General features: G+C 39.8%; 1 protein-coding gene across 11 annotated transcripts in view; it reads left to right on the top strand.

Annotated features, from left to right (window-relative positions):
• The first annotated feature begins 2,511 nt into the window (after positions 1-2,511).
• Positions 2,512-24,393, top strand: part of LOC119856943 (golgin subfamily B member 1-like) — a 69,120-nt gene continuing 47,238 nt past the window's right edge. For 6 of the 11 annotated variants that reach the window (XM_043517574.1, XM_043517567.1, XM_043517565.1 and 3 more), the window contains exons 1-12: positions 9,038-9,121; positions 10,541-10,684; positions 11,965-12,114; positions 15,286-15,408; positions 16,022-16,189; positions 16,621-16,806; positions 18,426-18,548; positions 18,752-18,865; positions 21,825-22,146; positions 22,498-22,613; positions 23,008-23,125; positions 23,917-24,008. In XM_043517574.1, coding sequence (XP_043373509.1) covers positions 9,077-9,121; positions 10,541-10,684; positions 11,965-12,114; positions 15,286-15,408; positions 16,022-16,189; positions 16,621-16,806; positions 18,426-18,548; positions 18,752-18,865; positions 21,825-22,146; positions 22,498-22,613; positions 23,008-23,125; positions 23,917-24,008 — 1,701 coding nt within the window. In that variant the 5' untranslated portion in view covers positions 9,038-9,076. Of the gene's footprint in view, positions 2,819-9,037; positions 9,122-10,540; positions 10,685-11,964; positions 12,115-15,285; positions 15,409-16,021; positions 16,190-16,620; positions 16,807-18,425; positions 18,549-18,751; positions 18,866-21,824; positions 22,147-22,497; positions 22,614-23,007; positions 23,126-23,916; positions 24,009-24,393 lie in introns of those variants that run through there. The other 5 variants (XM_043517572.1, XM_043517570.1, XM_043517575.1 and 2 more) reach the window with 4 other exon arrangements.

The raw sequence follows: 24,393 nt of genomic DNA, 5'->3' as shown, positions 1-24,393 counted from the left end.
AGTACTTGTGGCACCTTAGAGGCTAACAAATTTATTAGAGCATAAGCTTTCATGGGCTACAGCCCACTTCATCGGATGCATAGCATGGAACATATAGTAAGAAGATATATATATATATATACACATACAGAGAAGGTGGAAGTTGCTATACAAACTGTAAGAGGCTAATTAATTAAGATGAGCTATTTTCAGCAGGAGAAAAAAACTTTTGTAGTGATAATCAAGATGGCCCATTTAGACAGTTGACAAGAAGGTGTGAGGATACTTACCATAGGGAAATAGATTCAATATGTGTAATGATGCAGCCACTCCCAGTATCTATTCAAACCCAATTAATGGTATCTAGTTTGCATTTTAATTCAAGCTCAGCAGTTTCTCACTGGAGTCTGTTTTTGAAGCGTTTCTGTTGCAAAATTTCCACCCTTAAATCTTTTACTGAGTGGTCAGAGCGGTTGAAGTGTTCTCCTACCGGTTTTTGAATGTTATGATTCCTGATGTCAGATTTGTGTCCATTTATTCTTTTGCGTAGAGACCGTCCAGTTTGGCCAATGTACATGGCAGAGGGGCATTGCTGGCACATGATGGCATATATCACATTGGTAGATGTGCAGGTGAACGAGCCCCTGATGGTGTGGCTAATGTGATTAGATCCTATGATGGTGTCACTTGAATAAATATGTGGACAGAGTTGGCATCGGGCTTTGTTGCAAGGATAGGTTCCTGGGTTAGTGTTTTTGTTGTGTGATGTGTGGTTGCTGGAGAATATTTTCTTCAGGTTGGGGGGCTGTCTGTAAGCAAGGACTGGTCTTTTGACACTTTCCCACATGAATTCTCGTAAGCAATCTAGGGAAATATGGTCTATATGAAATTACTATAAGGTGGGTGAATAACTGGTTGAAAGACTGTACTCAAAGCATAGTTATCAATGATTCACTGTATCTAGTGAGATTCTGCAGGGGGTCTTTCCTGGGTCTGGTACTAGTCAATATTTTCATTAATAACTTAGATAATGGAGTGGAGAGTATGCTTATAAAATTTGTGGATGACACCAAACTGGGAAGGGTTGCAAGCATTTTGGAGGAAGGATTAGAATTCTAAATGACCGTGATAAATTGAAGAATTGGTCTGAAATCAACAAGTTGAAATTCAATAACAGCAATTGCAAAATACTACAATTAGAAAGGAAAAATCAAAAGCACAACTACAAAATGGGGAATAATGGCTAGGTGCTTGGACTGCTGAAAAGGATCTGGGAGTTCTAGTGGGTCACAAATTGAATATGAGTCAATGTGATGCAGTTGAGAAAAAGGCAGATGAGGGTGTATTAACAGGACAGTCTTTTGTTAAATAAAGGAGGTAATTGTCCTACTCTACTCAGCACTGGAGAGACCTGAGCAGAAGTATTGTATTCACTTTTGGACACCACATTTTACGAAAACTGTGGGCAGATTGGAGAGGGCCCAGAGGAGAGCAACAAAAATGATAAAAGGTTTAGAAAACCTGACATAGGAGAAAAGATTAAAAAATGTATTTGGGCATAAGCTTTCATGGGCTAAAACCCACTTCATTGGATGCATGCAGAGGATTAAATACATTTATATGCCAGAAGATGGAGCTTTTGCCTTGTTTAAACTGTTAAACTAGCATAAATCATCTTTACTGCTCTTGTGACCATTTCTCCTAACATTGTTGCTTTTTTTAATCTGTATTTTCCTTTTTCAGAGAGGAAATGTTTCACTTTGATTGTGCAACAGCTCCTTCCTTTAGGTGTCCGTTTGTTTGTTTTGCCTGAGGGTTTAATTTAAAAGAACTAAGCATCAGTAAACTAATCTCCCTGGAAGCATAGATCCAAATCCAGCCAGGTGTTTTGCCTACAGTTAAAATATATAGGGCCCATTGTTCAGAAGTTCTGACCACTGACCACTCCTGTTAAAGTCAATGGGAATGAAGTCAGCACTAGGCCCATATGCCTACGTTTCTGTGAAAAGGAGTTTGGGTGGCTGAACTAAATGATCAGGGATCCTGTCAGCTTTGTACTGATTGCACATGGCGCATATGTAAGTGCTGTTATATAAATAAAAAGATGGTCCAGATACACAGGCCCACAAGGTGCTGAGACACAGCCAGCCTTGCCGGTGAGGAGGGCCTCCAGGATCTTGTAAAGGGATTGTTATCCCTGTTTGATTGATGGGGAAACTGAGGCACAGAAGGTGGCACAGGCACTTATGGTGACACAGTGCTGGGACCAGAGTCTGTGTGAGGAACATCTGCTCAGCAAGGACAAGCGCGACCCCTGCCTGCCCCATGCCATGCCCTGGATATGGGGTCAGGGATGCCAACCCCTGAGCCCCCCAGAGGAAACGACGCTTGACTTTCCCCTCCCTTCACACCCCCACCTACTTCCCTTCGCCCCTTGACAGCTCCCCCGGCCCTTTGTGCAAGCCCCGCCCGCCTGGCGGAGGCTCCACCCCCAGCAGCTGCCCTCCCCCGCGCGCACTCCAGGGGGCGATGACGCGACTGGGAGCGGGGGGCGTCTCGCCATTGGCTGCGCTCTGGGAGGCGACGACGCGCTGACGTATGCCCGGCCGTGGTGCTGCTGACGCCGGGATGGTGGTGAGTTGTTGTCCCTGCAGCACCTGGGCCGGGCCGAAGAGGAGGAGCCGGAGCCCCCGCTGCTGCAGCCGGCACCGCCGCCCTTAGGGCGCGCTCCCCCTCCCCGGATACCCTCGCGGCCCGGCCCCGCTCCCCCCTTCTCCGGTGCGGCTCGCAGGTGAGCGGGGCCCGGATTTCCCCGCCCCCCCCCCCCCGCGGCTCGCAGGTGAGCGGGGCCCGGATTTCCCCGCCCCCCCCCCCCCCCGCAGGTGAGCGGCATCGGGTCCCGGACCGGCCTGGGCGCAGCTGGGGAAGGGTGACTCCTCCTCAGCCGGGTCCGGTCCGGTCCGGCCTGGGGGGAGGGGCGGAGATCGGGCTCCCATGGTCTGCAGCCAGGCCCCGTCCGCCCCCAAGGACCTAGTGGCTGGGCCGGCGGCAGCACTCGGCGGTGCCCTCTAGTCTCCTGATGATAACTCGGGACGCTCTTGTTGCGTTGCTCCGTGGCGCCCTGGCTGGGAAGGGACTGGCCGGTGCTGGGACACGCGGCTTCAGTACGGCCTGGGTTCACACCGCCCTTCCGCCCCCAAACATGGCATGTGCCCTGGAAACCCGGTTAGGAAAGGGTGCCCACTGTAGTGTATCTGTTGCCTTGGTTATAGGCTCAGGCTAGAGCTGCAGTGGGCTCCTAGGACTGTGGTATAGTCATGATTGAACAGGAAATATTCAGGAGATGTGTAATCCATTGCATCTGAATTCCTGGGGCATCTCACAAAAAAGGGCATGCCCAGTGTAGCATGGGTGAAGGAAGCATTGGAGATATTGAGGGAACGGTGACGGCACTTCTGTTAAATTATTAAGTAAATTATAAAGCTGTGTATGTTGGAGAGTCTTAGAGTCTGTCCGGTAATGGCTATAAACAGTGCAGAAATTGGACTAAATTCAAGTCTTTACAAGTGTAATTTGTTAGTCACACAAAAAGAAATTGGAGAAAGCAGAAAAAACACCAAATCTATATTCTTTCCAGTGAAAGCTGAGGATCTATAGAAGAAGGATTTATAGATGAGTGGAGATACTTGGCTTGCAGATTATAGAGTGGAGTGGTGCCTGTTTGAGGATTTTGTTCTCTCATACCATACACACATTCCAGAAGTATAATTAAGGCTACATCTTTGTCATGGAAAACTTAAGGGGAAGCCAGGGTGAAAATGGGAGAAGTTAGAAAAATGTATATCTATTCACATGCTCTGGTGTCCACTCAGTATGTTTCTATTTTTAATTAAAGGGACACTTCAACATGGAACTTTGCCAAGGATTTAAAAGACAAGAAAGTAAAAGTTGCATGTAATTCCAGGCACTACACACCCACCTGAATTCCACTGTAGCTTTACAGTTGTATTTTCTTATTTTTTGAAAAAGGTCTTTCTTCCCTGCTGCTTTGTGAAAACCTTGTGTGGACAATGAAAGTGAAGTTACTATAGAAGAGAAATAATGAAACTAACTACCAAGTGCTATAAACTTCATACTGTGAACAAAGTGTTTTCTAATTTTTCAGATGTATTAATTTCGGGTGTACTTGCAACTTGTAGTAGGCTTGAAGTCAGATAAACATGTGTAGGCCAAGAGGACCATTTTGAATAATTATCTCCCCTATTTACAACTAGTCAGCCTACTTGTCATTCCTAACTTATGACCCTTCGTTCAGAATAGTAAAAGATATACAAAACAATCAAAAATAACTTTAGATTAAAACATCACTGTTTCTCTTCATAAGCCTGTGTTCTGGGGCTGAAAACTTAAATACCCTTAGGTTGACTACTTTTGTTTGTTCTTAGCCTAAGGTTGAACTGTTCAGTCTGACACCCTATTAGTTTTAATATTAGGTATTAGTTTTAATACATTAAAGACAATTTTGTAATGTTTTTAATATAGTGTCCAGATTTTTTTGAGCGTCTGATTTTCCATGACCATTCTCAATGAGGACAAAAGCCTTTTGGCATTTGTGGAGAAATCTTGATTTACAGATAACATTTGTTTGATAACAAACATAACAGTACAGCTTTCCATTAACTGAGCATATTTAAGGATGGAGCTCCAGATGTATGGAAACATGCTGTGTTTCTGGTGCCCTACACGCTCAAATACATGTGCTTAATTACTCCATGTGTGTTAATGTAAGAAATAAAAGAAGGTACTCAGTAATGTAGAATGCACCATACACACAAATATCTGAGTTACCTTTTGCTGTAGGTTTCATAATCTTGAGTTTGCTGACTTCATTCATATTCTCAACCACAATGTTGTCTTTTAAAATAGTTTTTTGGCATCAGACACAAAGTGGAGGAATAACTGCCCAAGCAGGCACCATCAAATTTAGGATTCACTGAATGTGAAGAGAATGGAAGCAAGATAATGCTATGGCAATGAACAAACTATTAAAAGTGTATATTTCCCCCATAAATTTACACATATCAAGTACAAAATAAAGGATATTTTACATTAAAAACACTTAGGAGGATCTTACTTACAAATTCCACCATTGTACATAGTGTGCTTTTTTGCCCTCACTGGTGAATGGGGAGAACTACCATTCACATCTAGAGTTGGGGTAGAAAGGAGTACCTTTTAGGGCATCCTTCTTTGCCATCCCCATACTTATGGAAGAGGGTCAGAGAGAAGCACATAATTCCCTGACAGCCCCTTGAGGACAATTAAATGATTACTCATGCATATAAAGCTATTTCTGTAAGTGATATTTAGGGTTGGGGCAATTTTACAAATACATAAGTGACACTTCCACATGCGTACAGCACATGTGAGTGTTTGTAGGAGTGGGACCCTCGTTAGCAATCATTTTTGCTCCTTCCTCTCGTGGTGTATTACAGTAACCACTCAATTCAGGCCGTACTGCTTCCATGGTTCAGTGGAGACCAATGTGATGTCCCAGAGGCTGTATGGAGGCACGGGAGAAACTGCTGAGGCCCCAAGATCTGTTAAGATTTTGTGGGCTTTCCCCAATTTTCCATGGTGGAGAAGAGGTTTTCCTGGCAAAAAGTGGAAAGTGGTGTATAGTCCAGTTAAATCAAAGATGTTGTCAAAGCAGAGTGCATGAGTTGAGTTAATAAGGATTCAGATGGACGCTGTACTGGGGCTGTGCAGAGATTTGAAAATGAGTGTGAGGAGTTTGGAATTGATATGGAAAGACAGCGGAAATCAGAACTTCTATAACTTCAGGAATGGTCACTAAGAACATTGGGGCCTATAGATAATTAATGTTCTATATAGCAGACAGGCATTTTCTGGTTAAGGTCACATCTGAAAAATGCATGGTAAATGGTAAACTAAGTGGAGCTCCATTTAACTACTTTGGAAGGAGAAAGAATTGAGTTGTCAGCCAGGATTTGATTCCTAAGGGTTCAGTTCTTATAAACTTGATGCTTATACTCCTAAAAATCATTTCTTCTGGCTGATTTAAGAAAAACAACCCCCATCAGTATCTCCCAATTGGACTTGATAGGTAAAGAGAGTCCAATGCAGGTGTGCTGCCCAACTTGTTTTTGGTACACTTGCCCTTCCTGAAAGCTCCTTAATTAACATCCGTAATGTAAATAACATGTCAAAAGTATTGGTCAGGGTATCCAAGGGGATGTGGTATGTAGTGAACTAAACTTGCTGCATCAGCTAATGCTTGTTGGGTTCTAAAGCATTTACAAGTATAAGAAATTTACACCCAGTCCCAAGCTACACTGAGCCAGATTCTGCCTTCATTATAACCTTTCATTTTACTAGGAATGCATAGGTATTATTGAGGGCAAAATTGGGTCTTGTGACTCAAGAGGGATGCAGGAAGAGAGTTTAAAAAAAAAAAAAAAAAAAAAGTAATGATATCCACATCCAGGTCCCTCTTTGATTCATAGGTTTTTAAAGCCAGAAGAGACTGTTATGATTCCTGCATAACACTCTGGTCCCTGCTTCTAGCTCAGCAGTGGTAAATTCTCAGCTTTAATAACAATCTGTGCTCTCATTCGTCATTTCCTTTCAGATAAAGTATGTGCCAGCATTTTTAATGAACTGATCTGCTGAATTCAGAAGCACAGCTGTTCTGCTGTGCTTTTACTGAAACCTGTGCATGCAGTTTTGAAAAGGCAAATTACATTCCATTGAAAAGCGTTGCTTGTGGGACAGGTGACTGAACAGATGCTGTTTGGTTTCTCATTTGTTGTTGCAACTTGAAGACTGTCCAAAGTCAGAAGTACAGCAAGATGTGTGTAGTATTCTTAATGCAGGCCATCAAACCAAATGTGATAAATTATAGCACAGGCCTCTCTTGAAGAGTTAACTGAATTCTGTCAGACGAGCCAGATGTTCTTAGTGCTGCGGTACATATACGTTTACATTTGAGCTGCCTGTACTGTGGGATTAGCTTTCATGTACATGCTGACAAAATGGATCTGATAGGAAACTTGCTTTAGAAAGATGTGATAAAATTCAGGAAGGCCTGAACTTGCAATGTGTGGCAGAGCCACTAGTGTGAGTAACTCCTGCATCAAGGGGAGAAACATTTCAAGGGCCTTGAAATGTTTGAAATAGAGGAGCCCCCAAAGCTGCATAGTATCAAGTTGGCTACTAAATTTAAAAATTACTTATAATTTAGGTATCGGGCTCTTTGAAAGCTTGTGTTTAGGTCTGAACCAGAGAGGTGCTGAGCACCTGCAGTTCCTAGTTAGTGCCCTTCCCAAGATTTAGGCCCTTAGGCATATGAGTGGGAGATGCTCAGTTGTTGTACAGTGTGATATGCCATAGTCAAGGCTACGATGTAGTCATGGGTATTTTTAGTAAAAGTCATGGACAGGTCACGTGCAAAAAACAAAAATTCACGGATCGTGACCTGTTGGGGGCTGCAGACAGTGGCTGTGCCGGCTGGTTAGCCGTGGACTGCAGCTGTTCTGGCTGGCCGGGGACCGCTGCCTGGGGCTGCGGCTGCTGTGGCTGTCCCCAGGGTCCACCTGAACAACTGGTCCCCGAGCCAGCTGAGTGGCCAGCCCTGGGGTCAGCCACATTGGCCCCTGTAGAAGTCACGGAGGTCACAGAAAGTCACAATGTCTTTATTTTTTGTGCACAGCAATCTGTTCATTCTGTAGAAATATGAATTGGAATAATATTTATCATACTGCAGAGGCAAATACAGCATGAGTCTAAGGTCAGGTTATATGATGGCAAACTGAGTACAGTCTAGGAGTACTTGTGGCACCTTAGAGACTAACAAATTTATTTGAGCATAAGCTTTCGTGAGATACAGCTCATTTCATCGGATGCATTCAGTGGAAAATACAGTGGGGAGATTTATATACATAGAGAACATGTTACAGTGTGTATGGTAACACCCATTGTTTCCAGAGTGATCACTTAAGGTGAGCTATTACCTGCAGAAGAGCGGGAGGGGAAAAAAACCCTTTGTAGTGATGATCAAGGTGGGCCATTTCCAACAGTTGACAAGAACGTCTCAGGAACAGGGGGTGGGTGGGGGTCTGAGGAACAGTGGGGAGTGGGGGGGGAATAAACATGGGGAAATAGTTTTACTTTGAGTAATGACCCATCCACTCCCAGTCTCTATTCAAGCCTTAATTGGAATTTAACTGGAATTAATTTGCAAACTGGATACAATTAACTTAGGCTTGAATAGAGACTGGGAGTGGATGGGTCGTTACACGAAGTAAAACTATTTCCCCATGTTATTTCTCCCCCCCCCACCCCCCACTGTTCCTCAGACCCTCACCCCCTCCCGTTCTTCAGATGGTCTTGTCAGCTGCTGGAAATGGCCCACCTTGATTATCACTACAAAAGTCCCCCCCCCCCCCGCTCTACTGCTGGTAATAGCCCACCTTAAGTGATCGCTCTGGTTACAGTGTGTATGGTAACACCCATTGTTTCATGTTCTCTATGTATATAAGTCTTCCCACTGTATTTTCCACTGAATGCATCCGATGAAGTGAGCTGTATCTTACGAAAGCTTATGCTCAAATAAATTTGTTAGTCTCTAAGGTGCCACAAATACTCCTTTTCTTTTTGCGAATACAGACTAACACGGCTGCTACTCTGAAACCTGAGTACAGTCTGTATCTTTTATTTATAGGTGGAAATAGCACTAGTGCCAAAAAGTACTTTAAGGCACTTACATTTTTAAGATTGTCTTTTGCTGTTTAATTTCCAAAAATATTTGGAATGATAACATTGGTACTTTACGGCGGCTTCCCTGTCTGCAGAAGTAACATAATGAACAAAAGAATTAAACAGTACTTTCTTAATAATCAATAGCAACTCGTGATGTAACTTGGGTGTCAAAGTTCCTATCAGGTTTCAGCAAATGGGAATAATCTTGAACTGAAAGGTCTGGAGAAAAAAATACCAGAAAACAAGTCTAAGTGGTACTGATATTCATTGCAATATCATTATATTTCCTTATTCTTCTCACAGCCATCTTGAAACTATGTGGAAATGGGGCACTGGAGATGATTCATCCCCTAAAGCAGTAGTAAGTATTTTAAAAAACAAAACAAAAACGTTGTTAAGTGCTGATTTTTTTAAAAAACTTGTGAATTTTAAAAATTTCAATTCAAGATGTGGTAGTAATAATAATAATTTGCTTTTTTGCAAGGGCTGTTGTTTAACTTGCTTAACCTATTCTTCTAAGGTAGTCACTAAAGGTAATGGTGGCTTTATGCTCCCAGTCCAATTAGCTTTAATCCTCAGAGTCTAGCCACAACTACACTACTCACTTTCAATGTGTTTATCTTGAGTTAAGAAAAGATCAGCAGAAGCCATGTAAACATTAAATTAATCCCTTTTTGCAGGCTAGCACTTGGCTGTACATATCATTAGTTGCATTAACACCAGCAGAGAACCTCAAGAATTAAAATCATACTGTCTATTTAACCATCAGTATTAGCTTTAAAATGTATGACACTTGAGGCTTTGGATTATTTTTGCCATTTTCAAGATTATTATATATAATGATATGAATCTTATAGCTTGTAATGGGAAGAGTTTTTCTCTCTTCTGCTGAAAGTACTGTCAGGTATCTAAAATTAGGCAACGTTCAGTGAAACTATTAATCTCTTCTAGTAATGGGTAAAAATCTCTGTGTATCACTTCTCATGCTTCTATACAAGAAAAGTTTCTAAAAGCAACACAAATGGATTTGTAAAGTAATTAGTGCTGTAATTTTGTGCCAACTTTTTTTTTAAACAATTTTTTGTGGTGATAGGGAGGAGAAATGACTCTTTTCTCCCCTTACTTTTTTTAGTTATTCAGCTGGTTCTGTTGTTTTAAAAAGGTAGGGTGGTGTGGATTCCTTGGATATTTTCAAGAACTCTCCCTTGAGCCTTGTCCTGACAGGTGCATGCGTTCCACCCACAGCCTAGATTTCTGCTGTCAAGCCTTCTTTTGGCAAGTGATCACACTTCAGTTGAGGTGGCTTCTAATTTTGCAGTGGAATTGACTGGAAATGAGAGATTTTTATTGTTTATGGTGGCACCTACAATGTGCTAGCTGCTTTCCGGGCAGACAAAAAGGGACAGTCTCTGTTCCAAGGAATTCAGAATGTAAAGACAGAGAGAGTAATGGAAGGGGAAAAACAAACGGGTTGCTTTACCATGTCAGGTTATAACAGCATAGTGTCCCCACTATATTGTAGTACAGTTTAGTTTGCACTGAAGGGAACAATCTGTGTTACAGAGATTTCAGTTACGAGGGTTTCATTTCAGTGCTGCTTCTGTGGCTCATATTTGACAAATTATCCTGAAGCTGTCTAGTCAATATGTTTAAGTTTTAAAAATACTACCCTCTGCCTAAATTTGATTGGGTTGGCTGAAAAGCTGATGACTGTGATTTGTGCACAGCTAGCACTGTCTGCACCATTTTGTCTGTTCAAAAGTATACTTAATGTCTGTAGGCTCATGGCTCGCAAGATGCAGCAAACATGTCGGTGGCTGATTTGACTGAACAGCTGACACGTACTGAACAGCTGGTAACGCAGCTCAAAGAACTTATCAGAGAGAAGGATAATGAACTTCGGAATAGAGATAATCAGTTAAAGGTACTGTGTGTACACATCAATGTGACTGACTGTTCAGCTACAGAAGAAAATGAACTGCAGTTATGTTTTCTTGGGTGAATAAGCTGTTTTCCTAAAAACAGGCTTAAGAGTCAGTTATATCAATATTAGGGACTAAGGAAGCAGTGATCACAGTTTGCAGGTCCATGGGGATACGTTACAGCTTCCTACCAATTTACCTCCGGTCTCCAGAATTTTAACCAGCTTCGGGTATTACATAGGCAATCACCAAGAAAGAACAGATGCTCTTGATAAATGTGGGGGACTATTATCAGTTTCAAATTGAAGGTTGTGCAAAGCTGGACAGGGACTTTTTCCTCCTTTTAGGCTAATATTGTCCAAAATATTGTTTCGCATTTGGTTAGGATGCAGACTTATCCCAGACTGAGCTGCTTTAGATAAAAAAAATTACTTTTTCCTCCAAATTTCCTTCAATCATAATTTCTGTATTCCTTATAGTACTGCATGTCACCCTTGATTTATGGCCACAGTAAATGGAAGGAATTAATACTAGATGCCCTATAGACTGTTGAGGGATTTTCACCATTAATTTCTTCGATTAGAGCTTATATTTGTAGTGAGTTCTTGAAAGATATGTTTTCACCCTTCTGTTTTAATGGGACATTTTCATGTTAGTCTAAAAATAAGTTTCAAGAGATGGCCTTTTACAAAACCTAATATTGAACAAATATTTTTTGTTAAAACAAATCAAACCAAACTATTTTTAATTAAACGTTCCACTGCAGTGTTGTGAATCTAAATGTAGCTGACCAGAGGCACAAATAATCAAGTGAACAGCATTCATAATATCAGTGTAGTATTTAGTTTGTCATCAAGGAAGTGGAGCACCTCATCCCAGTTACATTGTCCCAGCTGAGTAAAAAGCTGAGATAGTGTAAGCTGAGTCACCTGCCTTACAAAAATTAGGGCCCTTTAGGTGTCTGCAGTGGGGCATCTGAAAATTAAGGTTCTCCAAATCACTGTACTTTTGAAGGTTTAGGCCTTGAAGTAGTATTACTAAGAAAGGAAAGGAAAATTTCTTTAATATATAATTTTTAGTGTGACGCTGCCCCTTAAGTTTCAATACCTGTGAGTATCATATAGCCCAGTGCAGACACTTCGCTGTAATGAAAGGAATTTTATCCGACTGCTTTATAGTTGCAGGGCTTCTGAACAAGAAGTTAAAATGTCCTTGTGGAGGTAGGAGTTCTTGGTAACTGTTTTAGATTTATGATTTTATATATATACTCTGATGTTGGTAGGAAGAAAAAGAAGCTTCTGAAGCCAAGTTTTCAAAAATAAAGCTGCAGAACAAAGCCAAGGTAACATCACTAACCTCACAACTGGAAGAACTTAAGAAGCAATTATCAGGATCAGAAGGACAGGAGAAAAAAGCAGAGCAAACAAAGAGAGTGAGTTTGTCCTTCCACTTTTAAAGTTAGACTTCAGTTTACCACGATCCTGTAATCAGATCTGCATGGGTGGACCTGATTTTAAAATCCAGGATCTGAGATGAACTAGTTAGGTCAAATTAAGGCGCTGTGTGTGTGTGTTTTCCATCCATCTTGTATATTCATCCACCCATCCACTTTTTTTTTATAGCTTTTTACAAAAGTTAAGAAGAGTTTGCATAGACATTCCATTCAAAATGTAATGGAAACTTTTTAAAGGAATAATGATTCCCTTTGAAAGTTTGCACCCCACATTTTCCTCCATCTTGCTTACATATGAGAACTAGAAAAGGAAACTGGTTAGAAAGTAACTAGAGCTGTCAAGTGTTTAAAAAAATTAATCGCGATTAATCGTGCAATTAAAAACATTAATTGTGATTAATCACGCTGTTAATAATAGAATACCATTTATTTCAATATTATTCACATTTTTAAATATATTCAGTTACAACATAGAATACAAAGTGTACAGTGCTCACTTTACATTTATTTTTATTAGAAATATTTGTACTGTAAAAAACGAAAGAAATAATTTTTCAATTCACCTAATACAAGTACTGTAATGCAATCTCTCTATCATGAAAGTTGAATTTACAAATATGTACAGAAAACCCCCTGCATTCAAAAACAAAACAATGTAAAATTTTAGAGCCTACAAGTCCATTCAACCCAATCGCTTAGACAAACAAGTTTGGTTACAATTTGCAGGAGATGATGTTGTCCGCGTCTTGTTTATAGTGTCACCTGAAAGTGAGAACAGGCATTCACATGGCACTGTTGTAGCTGGCGTCGCACGATATTTATATGCCAGATGCGTTAAAGATTCCTATGTCCCTTCATGCTTCAACCACCATTCCAGAGGACTTGCGTCCATGCTGATGATGGGTTCTGCTCAATAAAGATCCAAAGCAGAGGGGACTGACATGTTCATTTTTATCATCTGAGTCAGATGCCACCAGCAGAAGATTGATTTTCTGTTTTGGTAGTTCGGGTTCTGTAGTTTTCGCATTGGAGTGTTGCTCTTTTAAGACTTCTGAAAGCATGCTCCGCACCTCGTCCCTCTCAGATTTTGGAAGGCACTTCAGATTCTTAAATCTTGGGTCGAGTGCTGTAGCTATTTTTAGAAATCTCACATTACTACCTTCTTTGCGTTTTGTCAAAGCTGCTGTGAAAGTGTTCTTAAAACGAACATGTGGTGGGTCAGCCTCCGAGACTGCTGTAACATGAAATATATGGCAGAATGCGGATAAAACAGAGCAGGAGACATACTATTCTCCCCCAAGGAGTTCAGTCTCAAATTTAATTAACACACTGTTTTTTTAACGAACATCATCAGCATGGAAACATGGTGGTCGAAGCATGAAGGGACATACAAATGTTTAGCATATCTGGCATTTAAATACGTTACAACACTAGCTACAAAAGTGCCATGCAAATGCCTATTCTCACTTTCAGGTGGCATTGTAAATAAGAAGCAGGCAGCAATATTTCCTATAAATGTAAACTAACTTGTTTGTCTTAGCGATTGGCTGAACAGGAAGTAGGGCTGAGTGGACTTGTAGGCTTTAAAGCTGCGGGTCTCAAACTGTGGGTTGGAATCCCAGAAATGATAACGACCCCATTTTAATGGGGTTGCCAGGGCTGGCATTACACTTGCTGGGGCTTTGGGCCCCCCGCCTGGAGCAGTGACGCTTGGGCTTTGGCCCTCCCACCTGGGGTGGCTGGGCTCGGGCAGGTTCAGGCTTTGGTCCCCCCCTCCTGGGGTTGTGTAGTAATTTTTGTTGTCAGAAGGGGGTCATGGTGCAACGAAGTTTGAGAACTACTGCTCTAAAGTTTTACATTGTTTTGTTTTTGAGTGCAGTTACATAGCAAAAAAAAAAAAATAAAAATCTACATTTGTAAGTTACACTTTCAGGATAAACAGATTGCACTACAGTACTTATATGAGGTGAATTGAAAAATACTATTTTGTTGTTTTTACAGTGCAAATATTTGTAATAAAAATAATATAGTAATAAAGTAAGCGTTGTACACTCTGTATTCTATGTTATTGAAACTAATATGTGAAAATGTGGAAAACCTCAAATATTTAATAAATTTAAATTGGTATTTTATTGTTTAACAGTGCAATTAATTGTGATTCATTTTTTGAGTTAATCGTGTGAGTTAACTGTAATTAATCGACAGCCCTAAAAATAACTACTTGCAAAAGTGAAGGGGACTAGTCAGCTTTTATTATCCAAGGCCAAATGTGAAAAATACACAAATGGCAAATTAAATTAGATAAGAATCTTTCATTTCAGTCATTGAAGTTTTATCATAAACGGGTTTAAAAATGTTTTAAAAATATCAGTATTTCTTTAAAACAGCATGACGTTTGACACATTAGTACAATTGTACATGCAGCTTGTAAAACAATTCTATTAATACTTTATAGATTTTTTTTTTTTGTTTTAGAAAACTATGCTGAAATTGGACATAACTTTAAAGGGCTAATAGATTTTATGCATGTCTTCCAAAGCATATGGTGGTTGGTAATTTAACAGTTAACCTACTAATATAGTTGTGATCTGTGATGAAGATCACTGGTCCTTGCTTGGAAAGCATATAATTAGCTTGTCAGATTTGTAGATGCATGTTTTGTGACTTGTAAATTATAAATAATTTCTACAAATTAGTTATCTAGTCCATTTTTTTACCAGAATTTCAGATAGTAATGTTTCATTCAGGATAGTTTGATATATCCTCTAAAAAAAATAACCCTTTTCCACTTCTCTCCATCCCTTTCCTTTTCTGTTCTTTTCTGGCTATGTGGGTTGTGTTTGCCAGGAGAAATGTGTGGACTTTTTTTTTTTTTAACAGGATAATGCATGTCCATCCAGCATATGTGGTCAGCATGATATACTTAAATTTTGAAGGTTTTGCACAGACTTGACATAAATACTGTGGCTTCTTTGTTTAGTATCTTGTTGGGACGTTAAAAATACGGGGGTTCTGAGAGGAACTCTGAAATGTGCGGTAGTATTTCATAAGTAGAATGACAGTTTGCCTTCCAGTATTGTCTGAATTAGTGGAGTTGTGGAAATCTTTTATTTTGCCTTTAGTGGCTAAAATCTCTCTCTTTCTCTATAGGTATCTAGAGATGGTGACCAGGAAAATGCTGCAGCTAACCGTGGGAAATTATTAGTACTTAGACGGAGGGTTGAAGAACTAGAATTCCAGAACGCACACAAAAATGAAGAACTACAAAAAAAGGTAGGATATTATGTGATGTTAACAAGGGGTTTTCATCTACTCAGTGTAGAATTACTTTTAAAGACTGAACAGATGTGTTGTGAAAATAGCCTGTAGAGATATCAGTAGAGGCTAAATGCCAGATCCTGACCCATTGAAGGAAATGGAAGTTTTGCCATTCATTTTATTGGTGAGGAGTTAGGCCTTAAATTTGTTGTTGCTGTGGTTTAGAAGTAGTTGGAATTGGGAGCACTGTGATGGGGATAATGGTAGCTTGCCAACTCTCCGATTTTGGCTCAAAATGTTGCCTGACATCTGTTTTGTTTGTGGCCCATTATTTTTTTTTTTTGGCAACAACGGTAGTAAATGTAAACAAGTGACGGCTTTCCCGAGGCTGTAGCTGTGCTGTACAGAGGCCTCGTCTGTGAACATTTCTGTTGGCTATGGAGAGCTGCAGGAATGCTGACTGTGCAGAAATTGCATGGCTAATAGGGCCAATACCAGGCTCAATACTTATACCATTGCAGTCAAAATTTGATCATGTCAGAAACTTGACTTTCATGGTCTCAGTAACCTGGAAGAGGGTGGGTGATAGACATGTAAATTACAAGTATAGCTTTCTTTTCATTCCCAGATTGCTGAATTGGAGGCCCAGCGTCAGCGAGGGGCTGAAATGGATGCCATGCTTGCGGAGAAGGAAAAGAAACTAGCTGAAAAAGAAGCCTATATCATTGATTTGCAGCTAGCATGTGACTCAAGCAACGTTGCCAAAGAAACACTTACCCCTAGTGAAGAATTAAAGGTATGCCATTAGTATATGTTTATGTTAATGGCATCTGAAGTGGCGAATCTGCATAGACCTATATGGGTTTTCCCCCACCCCCCAGATGCGAGAGTCAAAGGATCCTGCTCCATTATACTAGGGAGCATACCCCTATGTCTTGCCCCATTGCTTATATGAATAAAAGTCCTATTCTGATGAGTTCCAGTTAAACTGATGAATTTTTATTTGTGCATAACTTTTTTCGAGTCTAACTTGCAAAAACAACTTGAAATAATTCTTAGTAATATTTTGGAATGAGCTGACAAATTTCACTGACAACTTAAAACAAAAGTTGAAATCTGAATCTAAGCTAGCTTTAGCTTTGTAGAGGCTAATGAATTCACGATGCTGTCATTTATTTTTAGCCCAGGTTACATTTCTCTAATTATCTTATATCTTGCACTCCAAAGAATCAGCTGTCCATGAAAGAGTCTTCACTGCAGAGCATGCAGATTCTAGTTCAGAGCCTTACCAAGAAGGTTGGAGATAGCGAAGAAAGATGTAGCCTACTCCAGGAACAGATTGAGAGTCTTAAAAACCTTCAGAGCAAAGAGAGAGATCACTTCCAGGAAAGAGAAGCCATGTATATAGAAAATGTAGGTGAACAAATTGTAAATTCTTTGGTGTCCAGAGTTGATACAGTGGATGTGCCAGTTACCACTATATCTCAACAGTTAATTTACATCTGCAGTTCTTGATTTTTTTGAAGATCCCTTCAACAGTGATCTAGATGGTAATTAGAGCTTATGTAACAGTGAATTAGGAAGCAGTTTTTAGTGTTCTGTGGGTCGCTTGTGTCACTGAAATGAATGGGGATTTAAACGGGGTGGGTAGAGGAAATCTAATGGATAACGATGATGATGATATGAGTTGAACTGAGCTAAAATCGAAAAGCTACTTGTCCCTCTTTGCCTGCCCTCCCAGAATTCATCACCAAAATGTGTACATGCCATGACAAATAGTGTCATCCTATTACTGTAACCCTTGTCCTCTTTGTCATCCCTTCTCCTAGTTGTTTAGACCCTAGCCTAAAAGCATGTATAAAACTAGCAATTCAGAGCAGGAACTCCCCTTTTTATTTGTTCTGTGAAGTACCTTGGTACACTTTTGAGCACAATTAAATAAAACTAGTGCTTTTTTTCCTGCTTCATTTGATCAAAGCAGCTTTCTTGTTCAGCTGCTAAAGGAGCTGTATAGAGTTATAAAAGAACTTAGCTAGAACTGAGACAGCTGATTAACTAAGGGGAGAATGGGCAAGAGAGTCTTGAAGTGCCTTAAAGATGTGGAAGTGAAAGAGCAAATCATTATACAAGTAGTAGTAACAATTGTGTCCATTCCTGTATGGTGCTGAATACCTTCAACTCCCACTGAGATCAGCTCAGTGATTTCAGTGGGAGATGAGTTTGCTGAGCACCTTCAAGATTAAGCCCTTATATTGATAAAGTATTTTCCATCCCAATACTCCCAAAGCGCTTTACAGACTATATTTATATATTATGTTATCCACATCAGAAATGCTGATTTTTACCGCAGAGGTCACTGCAGCTGTTTAATGGCCTGCAGTACAGCTAATCATTTTGGGACAGGAAATAAAAATAATATATCCAGGTGAAATTACAGAAGCTATTTTGAAGATGCAGAATGTAATTATTCAAATAAAAATCTAGCTGAGACACTGGAGGTAACATGACTGTTCATCTCATAAAGAAATTTTTTTTTTCATATTCATTCATGGTCAGGCCGCTGTGGTTTTATATCTGTTCCTGACGAAACTTGTGAGGTGACCAGGAAAGACAAATTTGGAAATGTAAAACAAGTAGTTAAGGGGGAGGTAGCTGTCCTACATGGCTTCAATTTGGGAAGGATTGGGAGAGCCAGGATAGAAGTGGCTAAAGGTCAGGCATGTGTAGAGGTGAAAGGTTGAAGAATCGTAAGGGAAACAACCAAGGCAAGAGGGTCAAGATGTGTGAGGCCAAACAAAAGCAGATACTTTCATTATATTTGTAATGGTCATTCACTACACTGTGATACCCTCGGGGCAAAATTCTACCTTACTAATGCTAGATTTACACTCCTGTAACTGAGAATGGAATCTGGTCCTTGGAATGGTCAATACTAGTACATTTAATTGGTAGCATTTTTTTAATGATACTTTCATGCATGTATGTGTACTTTAGACGTTGTTTCAAACTTAGTTTTTATCATTTGTTTTCAGATACGCATGTTTCAGAATATTATCCAGGAAAAGGAAAAGGAACTGGTTGGACAAGCCCAGAAACATGAGCAAGAGCTCTTTAAATTAATTGCTAAATCTGATGCCAGTGCTGATCTAGAACAGGTATGTTGGCAATGGGAACTCACTGACTTGCTTTGATTTGGGCAGCTCTGCAGGAGTATAGGCAAGGAAGAAAATGCAGGTTATAGGTAATGCACTTCTGTGAGGAACAGCTCAGGTGATATTTTGGGAAGATGGAAGAAATGTCTCTCTTTATATATATTTTTCTTTCCTGTAAAATGTAATTCCTTTATTTCCCTGGCTAGTTACTAAAGGCATTGAAACAGAAGCTACATGAAAAGGAGGAAGTCATGCTGGGTAGGACACAGGTGATAGTCATGCTACAGAAAGAACTGGATGGCAAGGACCAGCTGCTGAAAGTAAGAAACTGTACATGGAGTGTTCATAGTCTAGTCAATTAGTGAATTAAAAACCAAGTTCTTTGATTTTATTTATTCTGATTTATACATGCAGCACCGAGTAGACACACTTTATGTAAGTGCCATTTGTTAAAAACACAATAATCATTTGTACCAACAAGTATAAATACAAACCAGAAAATAAGCTGAAAATAAAATAAAAAATCAGCCTTTCCTTCACCTTCCCTCTCCCAAATACTCCATCCCACTCACAAACACTAGCCCTTAGCTTGCCCCTATCCCCTCAGAAGCCTGGAATAAGAGGAGGGTTTTACAGTATGCCCTTAAAGTCAACAGATTGGGGTTATTTCAAGTCAAATAGGGAAGAGTGAATTGCAAAACTGAGGGCCTCTCCATCAGAATGCCCAGTTAGCAGCCCTCTTTTAAAGGGAAAGGACTCCATCTTGAGCGTTTCTCTTGTTTGCAACTATAATAGCAAACTAGATTGTAGGCTTTCCAAGGAAAAGATACTTTGTCTTCCTTTTTGTATATACAGTGCCTCCTTGTAGAAAGGAACCCAGACTCTGATTGGGGCCGTTGAGTGCTACTGCAATAGAAACAAACATCATGGGGTGGGGACAGGGAGGTTAGATAAGATTATCGCAGGCCAAAACCAACATCTTAAATTCTATCCGGAAACCAATAGGAGGCAGCTAGTGCAAGTCCTGGAGCACTGGGCTAAGTGCTTTTTCCAGGAAATTTCACTTAATTAGGTGGGCTGCCACACTTTCCATCAGTTTCAATGGTTTTGAGGATATAGAATGTGTTGCAGTACATTGATCCTGAGGTGACACAAATATGGATCATCATAGCAAGGTCAGAATTGGCCAGGTGTAGATTTGAAAAAAAGTGGCTTGATTACTGCTGCTATACAATTAATCAAATAAAATTACTCCTTATTGCAATTTCAAGATTTGTGGAACAGGAACGGAAACTGACTAACCCTTTGTCATTGTATCCATTTTGAAGTTTTCACCTTATGTAATACTTCATGGAGTATTTTTTAGTTTTAAGATAATTTTTTTAAAAAAGGCTGATAATATTTTATGGAGTCGGTGTGCAGCAGTTCTGTTTAACAAATCACTGTAAAGCTTTTTGGCAATACCAGTATAATCTCATGGCCTTTAAAGAAACCTGGGGAAAATATTTGCATACACAAGAAGAGAGCTGGGAAAACACCACTTACCTACTTACATCTGAAAATTTTCCAGATTAAAATACTTATATATCTTGCTGGGAACTGCAGAACATTTATTTAAAGTGTTCTTTAACAGACTAAAATGAATGCTTTTGATGCAGGCAGCAAGCTGTCAATCTTTCGCATGCTTTATACTTTTGTTACCAACTGCATAATTATTGGAACATCATCCATTAAGGACTTTCCAGAGTCATGAACACAGATACACATCCTTCGTTAAAAAAAGAAAAGGAGTACTTGTGGCACCTTAGAGACTAATAAATTTATTAGAGCATAAGTTTTCGTGAGCTACAGCTCACTTCTTATGCTCTAATAAATTTGTTAGTCTCTAAGGTGCCACAAGTACTCCTTTTCTTTTTGCGAATACAGACTAACACGGCTGCTACTCTGAAACCTGACATCCTTCATTGAATCTGTATGCACCAAGAACACTTGATGAACTATTACTATCCAAGAAAGATATTTTTTGTATCAGTTTATACTCTGGTAATCAGAATGGTCATTGAGTATGCATGTCAGGATCTCCCTTGTGATTTTGATACACATTGACTGAGTTGTCTACTATATCTCTGATGGAAAATTTCAGCTGTTTAAGATGGAATAATTACTGGTGGGGGGGGGGGGGGGGAAGAGTTGGGCACATGTGAAGGTTTCCACCAGCGATTATTTCATTTTAATCAAGTTAACTTTTCCATCTTGCTCTCCATTCATGCTATCCTATTCACTTTCCTAATTTTCAGATATAGACAATGGGCTGTTAGTTTCCTGTTCCAAACATTCTACTCTGTTTTAATGGGGTTGCCAGGGCTGGCTTTAGACTTGCTGGAGCCCAGGACCCAAGCTCCACCACCCTGGGCAGCGGGGCTCGGGTTACAAGTGCCCCCCCTCCCCTTCCTGGACTTGGGTGGGCGTAGGCCCCCCCTCCTAGGGTCATGTAGTAATATTTGTTGTCAGGAGGGAGTCGCAGTGCAATGAAGTTTGATAACCCCTGGACTAGATAATGTAAGGGAAAGACCAGAAGGATGGGTTATAAATGACTTAGGCCTGGGCTACACAGGGCAGGGTTCGAACTAAGATACGCAACTTCTGCTACGCTATTCGCGTAGCTGAAGTCGAAGCATCTTAGTTCGAGTTACCTGGCTGTCCTCACGGTGGCGAATTGACCGTGGTGGCTCCCCCGTCAACTCCGCTTACTCCTCCTGCCGAGATGGAGTACCAGCATCGATTCGGGGATTGATTTATCACTTCTATACGAGATGTGATAAATCGATCCCCAATAGATCGCTCGCTACCCGCCGATCCGGCAGGTCATGAAAACGTACGCTTAGACTTTTTCCATCTCTGTTTTCCTGAGTAAGAACTTTAGAAGGGGACTGTAGCCAGAGATTTTCAACTTTTTTTATTTTTGGTCTTCAGAACTCAGCAGCGTATGATATGTGGTTTTTCCAGAGGACCTTTTCCCTTTTTATTCCCTTTCTTATTTATAAAGGGACATTTCCTCCTACAGAACCAGTCAGGATGTAGTTAGCACTAGAGCAGTGCAGACCCTCCATTGTATCTTCAGACTACTGCTAGGGAGTTCAGACCTAGAGATATGTGACAGAGCCTTATGCTGCCAGTTGACCAGCCCTGAGAGTGATCTTTTTAAAGTGTGTTGCATGTGCAGAGGAGCAGATAGGGGTATATCTAGAAAATCTGAAACCATTTTCTTTTTTAATACAGGAAATTAATGAAAACTTGAAACGTCTTCAATCAGAGAAGGAGAACCTCCAATCTAAACTGGATGCTGAGAAACATGTAATGAGAGCCCAGCTAAGAGACATGATGGAGAAACATGAACTTGAAATGATGAAAGTCCAGGAGAAACATAATGCTGAAGTGCATGAGATTCAAGAGAAGCATGAAACTGAGCTGCAGGAGAAGGACCAAGCCCTGCTGCAGCTTCAGAAACAAGTGGCAGAATTAAGAAATAATGGACAGAGTAACTCAGAACAAGCAATAGATGTAGATACTGTAACTAAACAAAAGATGGAACAGCTAGAAGGTATTGCATCAAAGCTTTTATATTGAAAAGCTTCCTTGTCACTCCACTGTATACTGTGTGCCAAATTCAGACCTAGTATAAACTGGGTACAGCTTCACTGACTTTAGTGGAGGAGTTGTTGTAGGTACTTTTTAATTACTTGGGAGATGCTTAGATGGTATGGAGAAGAGGAGCCTAGAATTAAACTTTTTTTTAAGCAATCTCTTTTCCCTACTAGATATGACTACAGCATAGACATTTTTGCAGGTGTAGCTGAGTAAACAGAACATGCCAAATCCTGAAATATGTTTTGTAATTACATTGATACTTTTACTAGAATTCTTAATGATGATTGTTGTGTTTGTTTGCTAGCTCAAGTTAAGTTGAAAACAGAAGAGGCCAGCAAATCTGAAGCTAAATTCCTTAAAATGAAGGCTTGGTCCAAATCAAAAATCAAACAGCTGGAGGATGAACTGAAAAGTGTATGTGTAACATTTTTAATTTAACATTATATGTCTGTTTTACAATGGGTTGTGATTGTAGATTTGATTAAAAAACTAAAATGCAGTGTAAAAGGTCCACTAAAGTGGGGTTCTAGAAAATATCTAAAATATGAATAGAAAAGGATTGACGTTCCTGAATTCAAAACGTTTATACAAGGGAATGTTCTAATAAGTAGTGTAATAGTCTGTAACTTAAACACAAAGGAAAAGGTCTGCCAGTTTACAGTAATCTATTGCACTTGACTATTTTAGAAACATTGTTACTCAAAATCTTATTTTTAAAAAAAAGTTAAAGAAATTATTGTATTAGCTTTGTTTTTTATCTTGATCTTGGCATTTCAGTACATTTGAAGGAAATTAACAATGTTTCTCTTTATAGTTATCATCAAAGAATGATGACATATCTGCCTTAAACAACTGTATCTCAGAATTAGAAATTGAAAAGAAAGAACTACAGTCAAAACTGAAAGCATTTTCTGAACTCAGAACTCAAAATGGTAAATAATTAATGAAGTGATAGTGCTGTTTTTTTTTTGTTTTACTCTATCATCTTGGATTTTGAACTGATGACTTGTAATAAAATAAAGACAAAGGAGTTTTCTTGTCTTTGTTATGGTAACGTTTCAAAGGAAGACAACTTGGCAGCTTTAAAATTGAAATACACTGCATAATGGCAGTTTGTTTATTTATTCTGCTTTATTCTACAGAGATTACAAAGTTAAATTTTCTTAATGAAATTCAGAACAGCAGCAAGGGATACAGCGACATGTATTTCAGATACTTACTGTGTAAGCTTCCCCCCTAAGTACCGCCTGTGTATTATACCTGAGTCCTTGAGACACACACACACACACACACACACACACTTTTGGAGTTGGCCTCTCTGAGCAGAAAGTATCACTGATGCAAACTGTGCTGTGGTTTTCTGTAATGTAGACAAGACACTGGATTCAGGAGATCTGAGTTTAGATTCCAACTCTGGTCCAGTTTGACATTGGGCAATTCACTTTATATTTCTGTGCCTCAGTTCCCCAGCTATAAAATGGGGATAATAGTACTTCCCTTTGTAATTTTGGGTGTCATTGATGTAGATTTAAAATATTGACAGTATTAATAATAATCTGAGTTAATTTTGTAGGGAGATGGACTGCAAAGCTCATCATTGATATCTTCTAAGCCAAATGATTCTATGGTCTCAGTTTGGGCTTCTACTCTTTCTTTAGGTATTTGCTGGTTTACCATGTTATTTTGGCATCAAATAATGAAGCCAATTCATTTGTTTTTGCAGAAGAACTGCTGGCCAAGCTGGAAGTCTACGAAGAGCAGCAGCGAAAATTGCAGGCTGATCTCGAACAAGTTACAAAGAGGGCAACTTCACAGGTTTTCTATTCAAAGTTGATTCATGTGAATTGTTGATTAGCTTCACAGTGCTAACTGTAGCCTTCGTAACAGTATTATTGGAAACTTGAATTTGAGTTAAAATTAAATTTACTAGCATACAGAATTGAGACCTCAGTTGTGATTCATTCAGCTAAAAAGCCTCTAGGTTTTAAATTGTTTTGAAAGTGCTGTTGAGTTCCTGCATATGTAGAAAATCCATGTAATTTTCAACAGTTTAGTGTTCATCTAATTACAGATAACTCAAGAGATGTCAGAATGATGCTATTTAATGTAAAAAACAATTGATATAATCAACTAACAACTTCTTTCCATCACAAATTTATAGATTCAGACATAAAAGTGAGAGGGAGGGGGTACTTTAGAC

This window comes from Dermochelys coriacea, chromosome 6, assembly GCF_009764565.3.
Source record: "Dermochelys coriacea isolate rDerCor1 chromosome 6, rDerCor1.pri.v4, whole genome shotgun sequence".
NCBI lineage: Eukaryota > Metazoa > Chordata > Testudines > Dermochelyidae > Dermochelys > Dermochelys coriacea.
This window is presented reverse-complemented; position numbering and strand designations above follow the sequence as displayed.